The sequence below is a fragment of the Typopeltis vanoorti genome, chromosome 10, assembly GCF_054136105.1.
Source record: "Typopeltis vanoorti isolate ZY-2024b chromosome 10, IOZ_Tvanoo_1.0, whole genome shotgun sequence".
NCBI classification, from domain to species: Eukaryota; Metazoa; Arthropoda; class Arachnida; order Uropygi; family Thelyphonidae; genus Typopeltis; species Typopeltis vanoorti.
The window spans coordinates 36532364-36546544 of record NC_143558.1 but is presented as its reverse complement, the minus strand read 5'-3'; the positions used below and the strand labels follow the sequence as shown (position 1 = coordinate 36546544).

General features: G+C 36.7%; 1 protein-coding gene across 1 annotated transcript in view; it reads right to left on the bottom strand.

Moving 5' to 3' along the window:
- Positions 1 to 708: 708 nt before the first annotated feature.
- Positions 709 to 14181, bottom strand: part of puf (ubiquitinyl hydrolase 1 puf) — a 1013305-nt gene continuing 999832 nt past the window's right edge. The window contains exon 76 of the mRNA XM_090399560.1: positions 709 to 1321. Within this exon, the coding sequence (XP_090255686.1) occupies positions 1077 to 1321 (245 nt within the window). The 3' untranslated portion in view covers positions 709 to 1076. The remainder of the gene's footprint in view (positions 1322 to 14181) is intronic.

The window sequence follows — 14181 nt, the reverse complement described above, 5'->3', positions numbered from 1 at the left end:
ATGCACTGTTTACACTGAACAAGTATATGAAACAGAAAATGAGTATAACAATGCCCATTATATATTTCAAATCAAGGCAGGAATGTTGAGCTGAACAATAACAAAGATGCTGAATTGGAGAAAAATCATATGAAAACATATGAGTAATATTCTGCTAGTTGATTGGCCAAGACTCCACCCACACATCTGGAAATTTCCACCCATGCATCATATCCAGCTGAAATTGAAAAGCCACTAATTCCTGCAAGTATCATCAGCCTTTAAAATGAAAGCACTTATAGAAGGTAAATCATGCCTGAGAACATCAGATATTCACAGAAGTTGAAGCCTCACTGTATATAACCCCAGCACAGAACAGAGTAATATTGTTGATGTCTGTGCTGTTTCTTATTCCTCATGCAATCATATATATAGCATCACAATACCCAAGAAATTAGGCAATATGATCTTCATAGACTTTTACAATTTTAAATTTGATCTTTTTTTTTTTTTTTTTTTTTTAAATTTAGACTCTACTACATGAAAATGACTAGTACTCTAAACTTATTAACAAACCAAATAGAACAGAACTATTCAATAGTATGTAATTGTTCTAGAAAGAGTATCTTTATTACTTTTGCATTAACACAAAATAATAAAGTATAAATCTATGATGATGAAATATGTAACTTAGTTACAACGAAACATTAAAAAAACACACACACAAACTAAGAACAGAAATGCAATAGTTTATTAACGCTTAAAGCCAAATAACTTCCTTTGGTTCCGTTTTTCCAGATGCACATAGTCACAATGATATCTAAATCCACTCGCAAATGTTTAAAATCCATAATTCAACAGTTTTCTTATTTTTCAAATGTTTGTTCTGTTGTACAGAATACCATGTCTTAGATACTGTTTACATAAAAACATACGTGCAGAGAATACCAGCTTAAAGTCATGCCATTATTCTGCAAGGTGAAGACATGATGATATATAAAAACGGAGCTAACCACAGCACTGTTTAGGAAGTCCAGCTGCAGTTTCTGACATTAAAATCTGAAGCTATATACAAGGTGCACTTTAATTTACTAGTTTCACCTCCTTTCCAACATAGATAAAAGAGCACTGGTGGATTTTCCAAGAATTTCTGCCCAGTGAAGAGGATGTGGTGGCGAAGAACTTTTGGGATGGACATCTTCTGTCTCATCTAATGTTTTCTGCTTGGCAGAATTGTTAATGTCAACTGTTGGGCTGTCCCCACTACCTTCCATTTCATTTGCCATTTTTATCCTTTTGGATTTTCCTTTTTCTGATGTGGATGGCTCTAAGGAACTATCACCTATATGGATTAGAAATAAGAATACCAGAAATAAGAATTCAAATGCATAAAATTATCATGGGGGTATTAAATAAAGTAAAATACTATCTTTCATATACTATATTTTATATGAACTCAACTGTTTATTACTATCAAATAGCATAAATTTATGTGACAGCACAGACAAAAGGAAAGTAAAATGATATCCCATAGAATGCAAAGTAGTCCCAGCATCTACTTTATGAATAGCAGAAAAAAGGTACAGTAAATCACAAGATATAATGAGGTAAAGATTGTATATCTTCAACAAAACAGTTATAGTTTCTTCCATTCTGAATATTCAATTCAGATATGAACTATAACTATGAAGGAGATCACTTAGGCAGAAAACTTGTAACATATAAAATATAAGATAAGCAAAACAGAGTTATTATTAGGATCAGCAAAGTGTGATTATTATTATGTAATTATTGTCTGCACGGTTAGCCTAGTGGCTATGTGCTTCGCAACCATATGCCTTGGGAAGGAGTGTCCTAGGTTCGATTCCCGTTGATGACGTGAGGAGCTTAAGGATCTTCCTCAGCCATAGCCAAGTTAGCCGGTCTTGGGTATGGACAGCAGGGTTTTCCTCCTCAGTTTATCTGGAGTTTTTCATCCTGCAAGCAGGCAAACCAGCCCTGTGAACACACATGGATACAGTCATGAATATCGCCATTAGGGAATGCAGCACAGGAGTGGCAATCCAGCTGCATTAATATGCCAGTAACCCCTCATTAGGAGGGGACTCTATCGGTCCTAGATGGATGAGAAAGATAGATAGATAGATAGAGACGTAATTGTTATTATTATCAACAGACTTCCATAGAGTCAAGAGAGTCACTGTGGGAGGTCCCACTCTCACATGCACAGCTCACTGTACCTTGACTTAAATGCATTCACTGTCCCTGTACTCACCTCACTCTCAGGCAATGTATTCCAATCACCCACCCCTCTCCATGCAAAAAATCTACTCCGCGCCTCTTGCTCACACCTCTTTTATACAGCTTTCAAGGATGGCTTCTCATTCTGTCACCTGTTTCCAGATATTCTATGAAAAATCTCATCCACACTGATCTGGTAATTATCCCTTATCAACTTATACGTCTCAATCATGTCTCCCCTCTTCTTCTATCCATTAGGTTCTGCAATTTGCATTCTCTCAATCTGACCTCATATTCCACATTCCAAAGACCAGAAACCAATTAGTCAACCATCTCTGGACCCTCTCCAACATCTCATCATCCTTTTGAAAACCTAGAGACCAAATTTGTGCACAGTAATCCATATTTGGCCTGATCAAAGTCTTGTACAAATGAATTAAAACAACCTTATTTCTACATGTCAGTGTTCTCTGCATCATTCCATAATCCACTGTGTTGTCCTCACAATTTTAGCAAAATGTCCACGAAATTTCAAGACTATCCATCACAACCATCATCTCCTCCAAAATATTCCCACCAATCCTATACTCGGCATTCCATAATTGTTTCCCAAATTTTAAAACCTTACACTTTGCAACATTAAAATGACAGTCTAAACACACTCGCCCATTTAGACAGTCTATTGAGGTCATCTTGCAAAACAACATCTGCTCTACTTCTCATAACTCTCCCCAACTCTGCATCATGTGCAAACAACTGTATATCACCACCTAAACACTTTCCAATGTCATTTACATACAAATTAAACAATAATGGCCCCAAAACAGAGTCCTGGGGTATATCACTAGTGATTTTCCTCTTCTGTGATATCACTCCCACAACCTGTTGATACCTATCCGACATATCTATCATACCTATCTGTTGATATACCTATCAGTCAACCTTCAATCCAAAGCACTAATCTAGTATCCACCCCATTTGTTTCAATTTAACTACTTGTCTGTTATGTGGTAATCTATTGAAACCCTTTGCAAAATCTAAATATACTACTGTATATGCATTTCCCCTGGTCCAATGTATTTGTCACCTTGTTATAATAAGTAAGCAGACTGCTAAAACACGATCTTCCTTTAGCAAACTCATGCTGTCCATTAAAGAGAATTCCACTGTTGTCAACATCATTCTGAATCCATCTCCTCACTAGCTTCCCTGGCATTTTGACAACTCCAGACAAGCAGATTGGATTATAATTCGAAGCCTTAGTGTTATCACCTCCTTTATGAAGAGGAAGAATCTTGCCATCTTTCCATTCCTTGGGGACTTGAGCTAATGTAAGATTCATGTCAAAAAGATATGTTAATGGTGTTATTAACTCCCTGGAACATTTCCTCAAGACACATGGTGAGATACCATTAAGTCCCATGCCCTTGTTGGCATCAAGTTTACTCAATTCCTCATATACCTCCTGCTTACTCACCATCAGTAGTTCCTGCCCCATTCCCACTGCTCTCAAGTTGCATTATGTTACAATCACAAGGAGAGAATACTTTAATGAACGGCTCATTAACTCTTCTACTATATCCTCCTCAGTGTTTATTATCACTGACTAACATTAACCTCCCATCCCATAATCATTCTTTCTCCTACTGGCCGCATATCGAAAAACCTCCCTATGATTTCTTTTGCTAACTGCTGCTCCTACTGCACTTTTGGTATCATTACTAAGTGAGTCACCTTCATTGCTTGCTCTTTGTACTCTTCATGTAACTGATTATCTCCACTCATCTTGCGCCACCTGCACAGTGCCTTTTCCTTCCAGATTGCATGCTTAACTTCTTCAGTCATCCATTTTACACCTACCTTATTTAATCTTCTGACCTTCAAAATACACTCAGTCATTGCCTCTGCCAAATAATTCCCAAGTAGAGACCAAGCAGCATTCATTTCCTCCCCGTGCAATTCTTCATTCCATGATATTGCTACAAGCTGCCTCCTGAGTCTACAATAATCACCGGCTTTATAGTTCCACATATAACTCTTTCTCATATAAGTCCTGATATGACTGACCACCACCCAAGTGATCACTATGGTCACTTTCACCAACTGGAGGAATGATGTGACACTTCATTTACAACAATATCTTCCGATGAGATAATTAAATCTAAGACCTTAGATCTATGTGTAGCTTTTGTTACGTACTGCTTAAGGTAGTTATCCCTTAAAAACTCAAGAAATTCATTCTCTTTGAATCCTGATGCTTTCTCTTCATTCCAGTCTATATTACCATAATTAAAATCATCCATAATGATCACCCTTTTCTTATTAGCCAGACCAATTTATCTAAACATTTCCTTCTTACTGCCTTCCACATTATCAGGTCTATAGCAACACCCTACCACTCTGCGATTCATCTTGTCCACCTCCACTTCACACCATGCTGTGTCAAAACCACTGTCAATATTTGCTCCTGACATCTCCACTCTAGATGGGCACAACTCCTCTGCCATCATTAATAACACTCTTCCTTCCCTTTTTGCTTTGTCTTTGCGAAAGACTACATAACCCTCCATCTCTATTCCTGTCAGAATGTCATCCTCATTCAACCATGTATCACTTATACCAACAATTTTTGGGGGAATGAACTCTATCAATGCTATGATTTCATTTCCCTTGTTTCAAATACTTCTAGTATCTATTTGTAAACATATACACACTAGCTCATTACTGTTTCCATAACGAGTCCCACTAACCCCACTTCTCGGAATTGACTCCTCTACTCTCTCCTCCCCAGTCCTAAATATCACTCCCACATTCTTGACTGTCTTAATCCTTTCTTGCACACTTACACATCCATTCCTGAAACCATCATCGACACTTTTCACACAGTTCCCCTGCCCATCATGACCTCCCCCATTTCCCTGTCCACACTGTGTTTCTTCTCTCTTATTCTCTCCACTCATGCTACTCACTCTCTATTCACAAACTTGCCTACCTTACTTTCCTGCTCTTCCACAACACCTCTTGCTTCCTCCGGTCTTACATTCACTTCGGTCATTCTCTCTCGCAGCAACAGTTTCTCCAATTGACTCAAACCAAATCCATTCAAACTTTGCATTATGACAAATGTGAGCCACGAATTGCATGATCAAGTCTGCATAGCTCAGCAGTTTCTCATAAGCCACATACTAGACTAGGGGTGGCCAACCTATGGCACATGCACCAAAAGTGGCGCATTGCATGATTAGAAGTGGCGCACTGAACCCCAGAGAAAAATTTTAAAAAATGTTGTATACAATTTATATATATATATATATAAACACACAATTAACCTACCACTGAATTCTAGAGTGCGCACTTATTATACTTGTTTTGATCTTGAAGCAACAGGCACCGGCAAATGCTGACATGCATCACCAGTTACTCAATCAGTTTACAGCAGACTCTCGTCATAACGTTCGATGAACTTCTGATTCAATGTGAGTGAACAATTCTGTGTTTTCGAACTTATATGTTTTTATTAACAGTTCTTTAAGTTTAAGATAAGATTTCTATTTTCATGAAGGCTTAATATAGTTCTGTAAATTTAAAAATAATTTTTTTCATTTTGAACGCGTATGTCAAGTTCTTGTCTGCTCCCTTAATTTGCTGATACTGAAACCTGCAATATTCGGTGTATTTGTATGTGTGTGTTTTTATGTTTTTTTTAATACAATATCTTTCCTTTTTATTTACGTATAGTAGATTTATTCCTAAAATTTAACTGATCATCAGCAAAGCTTTTGTAATGAGGATGTTTGAGTTGTGTGTGTGATTGCCAGCTGATCAACTGTTTTATGGCAGGAAGCGATCTCGTATTTCATTGGACATAATATATTACAAAAGAGAGACGAAAACACTCTATGAAAAAATATATATATAATATTTTTAAACTTATAGAACTGCATTAGGCCTTCATGAAAACAAGAATCTTATCTTAAACTTGTAGAACTGTTTTTGAATGTTCATAATGTTTAAAAACATAAAATAATTTAAATAAATTATTTAATAATAAGCTTTACTTTTTGAAATACTTTTTTTTACAGTCAGTTACCCATTACTTTGCAAAAGAAAATGAGCAGAAGAAGAGCAGAAGGTGATAGCAAACACCAATCTAACGAACTGTGGGAAAATTAGTTCTTATTTAAGTACTCTCTCAGATAATAGAAGACATGATCTTAACAGACACTATAGAAAACATCAAGCTGAATTAGAAGAAAAACTGAAGTTAGTTCCTGGGTCTGAGTTGCAGAAAGAATAGGTAGTTAAGAAAAAGGAAGAAATAAAAAAGAGATAAAATATATTTGTGAAACGAAGTTGTGAAAGTGTGGCAATGCTGGAGGAGTCTTATGAAATTGCCTTTGTGTTGGCTAAAAAACACAAGCCTTTCTCTGATGGAGAGGAAGTTGTTAAGCCCTGTCTCGAAAAATTTGCAAAATGTCTTGGCGATAAGAATGTTGTAAGAAAAGTAAACCAAATTGCTCTGTCCAAGCAAACAATTACAAGACGCATCGAAGAACTTTCCCATGATGTTACTGAGCAATTAAAAGACCATGTTCATGCTTGTGCTTTCTTTTCTTTAGCCTTGGATGAATCTGCTGACATATGTGACGTAGCCCAATTAAGCATTTTTATAAGAGGAATTGATGGTAATTTTAACATCTTTGAAGAACTTATCGGTCTTGAGTCACTTCATGGAAAAACCAGAGGGTCAGACATATTTGACAAAGTAAAGTCATGTCTAGAGAATCAACAACTAGATTCTAGTTAGCTCATCAGTGTTTGCACTGATGGAGCACCGTCAATGATAGGTAGAGTTTCTAGGACTGTAACTTGAAAGGTTTTTAGGTCGTTCTCTACTAAAGTATCACTGTATTATACATGAAGAATCTCTGTGTGGAAAAACTCTAAATTTGAGGCATGTTATGATACCAGTTGTAAAGTGTGTGAATAAAATTAGAGCAAGAGGGTTAAACAGAAGAGAATTCAGAGAATATTGTGAACTGCTAGATACGGAATATGGTGATCTCATCCTTCATTGTGAGGTGTGCTGGCTTTCTAAAGGACAAGTTCTCAGTAGATTTTGGAAGCTGAAAGAAAGTGTTCGTAATTTTCTGGAAGAGAAGGATGAGCTGCATGAGGAAAAAGCCCTGTTGTGTGATGAGAAATGGCTATTTGATTTAGAATTTTTAGTTGATGTTACCAGCCACCTCAATTATCTAAATTTGAAATGCCGGGCAAGAACAAATTGCTTCCTAGCTTAGTAAATGACATCAGTGCATTCAAAATGAAATTAAAACGGTTCATCTCCCAGTTAGAAAATAGGGATTTAAGTCAATTTCAACATTTAAAAGAACATAGTGAATCTGTTGAAAATAATGGCAACTTTACAGAATATACTGAGAAACTCAGATTATTACAAGAGTCCTTTAACATTCGTTTTAGAGACTTTGCCGAAGAAGGAGACTGCATACTTGCATTTATAAATCCCTTTTCACTTACTGAACAAAAAATCTTGACGATGCCTAGTAACATGCAAATGGAACTTATTGATCTCAGAACCAATTCTTTATTGAAAATGAAATTTAATGAACTTCAATCACTCCCAGATGCTTCTGATATAATTAATTTCTGGTGATCGTTGCCCTGTGAACATTTTCCAGAACTGAGAAAATTTGCTCAGAGTTATATCTGTCATTTTGGAACTACATAGAGATGTATGTAGTTCCAAAATGTATGTATGTATGTTCTTAATCATTTTCATAAATGAAAATGATTAAGAACAAACTACGGTCGCAACTGACTAATTCAAATTAGAAAAACTATTTGATGCTTTCTGTAAATGATTTAACTCCAGACATTACAAGCTTAGCAAAAGCAAAGCAATTTCAAAAGTCAATAAAATAATTAATGTTTATCTTGTCTTTATATGAAATCCTTTTATTTAAAACTGCTAAAAGTCTATATTACCATATATATAATAAATCATTTTATGCCATCATCACCACCATCCATCCACCATCATCAAATTCCTGCCGTGTACCTTCAAGGGGTGTACAGGATATGACAGTACTACATGAAAAATTTACATCATTACTAACTTCCTATCTACAATTTTCCTCCAAATCAGTCTGTTACTTGTCAAGACTCCAACATTATCAGATCTTATATTTCTATCGTCTAAGGCACTTTGTACCGTATCAATCCACCTATATCTTGGTCTTCCTCTGGGTCGTTTTCCTGCCAACCTGGCAGAGAACACTTGTTTTGCTAATCTTTCCTCTCCCATTCTATTTAAGTGACCATACCACCTGAGATTAGCTCTGCTAACGCATTCCTGGATGCTGACAATGTCAAGTTCTTTCCTAATATCCTTCTTTTTAATATGATATTGCCATTGATGCCATCTATTCACACCTCTAATCTTTCTCAGGACTCTCATATCTGCGGTCAAGTCTTTGGTCAAGTGTTTTACTTCTGACCCAGCTCTCAGATCCATAAGTTAAAACTGGTTTGAACACTGTCTTGTATACAGCTAATTAAGTGTTCCGACTAATTTCTCTCTTATTCCATATGAATTTATTCAATTGACTTCCCACCATACCAGCTTTGCTGATTCTGTTGTCTATTTCTATATTTAATTTACCATCTTCAGTAAAAATCGTGCCTAAGTAACTGAAATGTTTTACTTGTTCCACAGGTTCTCCATTCACAACACAGTTGACATTTTCAATGATTCATTCTGCCTATTTTCATTGTCTTTGTCTTTTTATTGCTGACCTTCATACCATATCTATTACAACAGCTATTCAATTTAGTCAGAGAATCTTGCAGACTTGTAGCGGATTTATTTAGAAGTATAACATCATCCACATAAAGCAAAGAGCTGACATTAACATCTCCAATTTTGATATCAGGTTTAATACCACTTTCCTTCATAATGTGATCCATATAGATAATGAATAACAGAGGGGATAATGTACATCCTTGTCTCACACCAGATTTCACATTAAACCATCTTCCTGTACTTCCTTCAATTCTAACTGCTAACTTACAACTCAAATAAAGACTAAGTATTCCTTGATATAATGCCCCATTGACACCATATAACTGCAGCGTATTGAATAGCTTCTCTCTTGGCACCTTGTCATATGCCTTTTCCAAATCGACAAAACTTAAATACAGATCTTTGTTATATTCCCATGCTTTCTCGACTATTTGTCGTAAAGTGAAGAGCTGATCCTGACAGCCTCTATTTGGCCTGAATCCAGCTCGTTCTTCACCAAGCTTTTCTTCCACAATTCTTCTCAACCGTTTCTCAAGTATAGTTGCATAGATCTTGCCAGGAACACTCAGTACGGAAATACCTCTGTAATTCTCACATTCAGTTTTATTTCCCTTTTTATATATGGGTACTATGAGAGCTCTACTCCAATCATCGGGAATTCGTCCCTCAGTCCAGGCTTTCTGAACTATGCAGTGCAGCCACTGTAAGACTTTTATACCACCATACTTCAGCATTTCTGGTCGAATATCATCTACTCCTGCTGCCTTTCCACATTTCAAGCCTTTGATGGCTTTTTCTACTTCAAGTATGGATATGTATTCTTGACTGCATGCCTGGTCAGTGTTTTTTATCACTGTACTGTAATAACTGCTTGTTTCATTTAGCAGTTTTTCAAAGTACGTACTCCATACTTCAAGGATATCTTTTTCTCCTGTTTTCATGTCACCTTTATCATCTCTGACTCCTTTTACAGCACTCTTTCCTCCATTCCTAAGCTTCTCCAGAATATTTTGCCACCTTCTTGATATTTATTTTCTATATTCTTGCCAAAGTCCTCCCATGACTTTTGTTTAGCTAGTTTTACACACTGTTTAGCTTTTTTACATTTGTCTTTGTATTCTGTAAGAGTAAAAGCTGACTTATTTGCCAGGAACTTTTGATATGCTTTCTTCTTTTCCTTCACTGCGTCTTTAACTTCCTGTGTCCACCAGGGAGTTCTGATTTTTTTATCCTTGCACACAACCTCACCACATGCCTCTCTGGCAGAATCAATCAATGTTTTCTTCAGAGTTTACCACTGAATCTCCAAGGTTTGATTCCTGTTCTCAAACTCTTTCATTTTCTTTTCAATAATCTTTCTGTATTTTAGTCTACAGTTCACATCTGAGAGCTGCTCAACTTTTATTCGCTTTAAAACTTTCTTACATGTTATTCTTTTCAATATGAAATTCAGTTTTATCCTGCTCAAGACTAAATAGTGATCACTTCCAATTTCAAATCCTCTGTACACTATGGTGTCCTGCACCAGGGAGAAAACATCACTATCAACAATAACATAGTCAATAAGACTTTTCTTATTCCTAGCCTCTTCTCTCCATGTGAATTTGTGCACATTTTTATGTTGGAACATGGTGTTAGTAATAACCAGTCCATGTCCTGAGCAGAAATCCAACAGATATTTGCCATTATTATTAGCTTTGCTCTTTTCTCCAAATTTTCCCAAAATATTTTTATATGTCTCACAATCATTTCCTACTCTGCTATTTAGATCCCCAACAAGGACCAACTTTTCCTTTTTCATTGTGTCAGTTGCTTTTTCAAAAGCGTCAAAAAATTCCTCCACTTCTACCTTAGTAGAACCTTCTGTGAGACCATAGGCACAAATAAGTCTCATTGTCCAGTTCCCCATTCTCATATTTGCCCACATTACTCTACTTGAGACTGACTGCCATTCAAGAAGATTAGCCTCATATTTTGTGTTGAATACTATGGCTACTCCTTCCTTTCCTTGATTGTCATTGCCTGAATATAACATTTTGTATTTATTGCTCAGAAAGATCTCACCAGTTTTGGTCTTTTTTGTTTCAGTCACCCCTATTATGTCGATCTGGTACTTATCTAATTCCTCAGCTAGCTCCATTTCTTTGCCATTCAGGCTTCTTACATTGATAGTACCGATCTTTAACTCTGGTGATGTTGAGTTGGGGTTTGTTTTCAGATTTGTTCCTGTAGTTGACTTTTTGCTGTTCGCCCTGGTTCCCTGGCGAAAACAACGGGGGCCTTGTTTAACCGGGCGACGCCCCAGCCGGCATGAAATTTTGTCATGTTGTACCATCATTTTTTATTTTAGTTTAACCAATAAGAATACAATTTGGTCGGCTAAATCCCAATATATGCATCCACAGGATGAGATGTGCCTTGTCAGCAAATGCCTAATTCAATGGTTGAACTTTTTTTCAGCATATACTGGGTCCCACACCTTGACATATTATTTGTCTAAATGTAGTAATGAATTCTGAAAGCTAACAGCAATGTCAATGTTTAAAATGGCATGGTAAGTTTTAGAAGTCATTACTGAATGAAGTAATCGTTATGTAGTAATCTGACAATTATTTGATAAGTTGGGAAAGTGATTACCTGGGCAGTTGACAGAGTACAGTTAACTGAATATATAGTTATTAGTATTATTATTATTATTAACATTTGACCTCCATGGAATCAGAGACTCGTCGTGAGAGGTCACACTACTGCACACAGTGCTCATCCAACCGTGCCTTAAACTGATTCAATGTGTCTACCCACACAACACACTCAGGCAATGCATTTCAATCACCAACCACCCTCCATGCAAAGAACCTACTCCTCATACAGTTTCCAGTGATGGCTCCTTGTTCTACTCCCTTCTCCCATTCTATAAAAAATTTCTTCCATGTCAACCCGATAACAACCCCTGACTAGCTTGTATGTCTTAATCATATCCACCCCCCCTCCCCTCTTCCTCCTATTCACGAGGCTCTGCAACTTACATTCTCTCAATCTGTTCTCATACTCCACATTCCAAAGACCACTGACTACCTTTGTGAATCTTCTCTGGATTCTTTCCTGAAAATCTGGTGACCAAATCTGAGCACATAATCCATATGAGGGCTGATCAAGACCTTATACAATGGAATCATAACCTCTCTATTTCTGCATGTCAGGGTCCTCTGCATTATTGCCATTATCTGATGTGATATCTTCACAACTTGTGCAATGTGGCCCCTGAATTTCAGGTCCTTGTCCACCATCACTCCTAGATCTCTCATCTCCTCTACTTCCGTTAAAGTTTCCCCAAGTGTATACTTTGCATCCCATCACTGCTTACCAAATCTCAAAACTTTACACTTTGCAACATTGAACTGACAGTTCCATTTATCTGCCCAATCATGCGATCTATTTAAGTCCTCTTGTAAAGCAATAGCATCCGCTTGACTCTGCATTGCTCTCCCCAGTTTTGCATCATCTGTAAACAGCTGGATATCACTAGTTAAACCCAACTCAATATCATTAACATACAAATTGAACAACAATGGCCCCAAAACTGACCCGTGGCACACTGTTAATTACCTTTCTTTTTCAGAATACTCCCATATACAACTTTCTGATACCTATCTGACAGCCAGTCATTGAACCAACTCAGAAGTCTGTTATTCAATCCCATCTGTTTCAATTAATTTAAAAGCTTATTGTGTGGCAGTCTATCAAAAGCCTTTGCAAAATCTAAGTACACCACTGTATATGCATCTCCCCTGTCCAAGGTATTTGTCACCTTGTTATCGTATATAAGTTAGTGAAATATGATCTCCCCTTAACAAACCCATGCTGATAACCACAGAGAATACTGCTGTTATCAACCCATTTCTGTATCCTACTTCTCACCAATCTCCAGGACCTTCACCACAACTCCAGATATACAGATTGGCCCTATAATTTGAAGCTGCAGCCTTATCACCACCTTTATATAATTACATAGTTTAGTCCCAGAAGTCAAATGATGTACTAAGATCATTCCAAGGATCAGTGAACTGAGATGGTTATTTGAGATATTATTGTACAATGTATGAGCCTATATATGACAAAGCACAAAACTCAACACCATGTTTAACACATACTCAAACTGAAATAAATTGCTTCTAGGATATTATGGCTCACAATTGCATAATACAACATAGTGATTTCCTTAACTTATACAATGGTGAGCCATAATTTGGTACAAAATATTTAAGAATCGAATTACTTTTATCATCATCACTATCAACATCCATCATTATGCATTATTCATCATTAGCTGATGAACTGCAGCCAAAAACAGTTGGATCAAAATCATTACTTCAGCAAGAAGTAATGATTTGAAGCCAAAGGGGTGAGAGAGAGAGAGCCAACAGGACAAAATATACAGTCAGTTACGCAATAATACAAGGGATGCAAAGGATAATGTGGAGGATATGAATCAGGAAATAAAGCTAAATGGGTGGAGAATGAACAGTTATTATAGCAGACTTCAGCTATTGGTACAGAGGAAGAAATCACACATGTGGATAAAAGAAAAAGGAATTCATAAATAGGAATTAGTACCCAAGGAAGCATGTGATGGAAAGTATAGGGGTTTCAGAGTGCTCTATCTAGTTAATGCATCAGAGGATTGGTCTATAACCAGGTAGTTGTAGACCAATAGCAGTGCCATGCAATGCCATAATAAACTGCACACCAAAAATCAGAAGGATACATCAAAAGGGAATTAAATTGATGAGCAGCATCTTTAAGCAGGAGCTGCAAAAAACAGAGAGAGAGAGAAGTCTGTGAAAAGATTTAAGAAGAAAGGTGATTAGTAGTGATGTGCAGTACCAAGCACAGGCCAGAAACCAGTATGGTAAGAAAGGAAAAAAGTAACTAAAAGGAAAAATGAAATTACTGAAGCAGACAATACAGTTGAATTACTGAGTGATTACTTTGCAGAGGTGTGTCATCCATGTGGAGATAATGCAGCAAGAGATGTGAAAAGGTTTGATGTGGAAATAGAAACATATGAAGTAAAAGTATGTATATTACATACTTTTACTCGTATTACAGAACTGTGATGTAAATATGGTTTTGGGGAT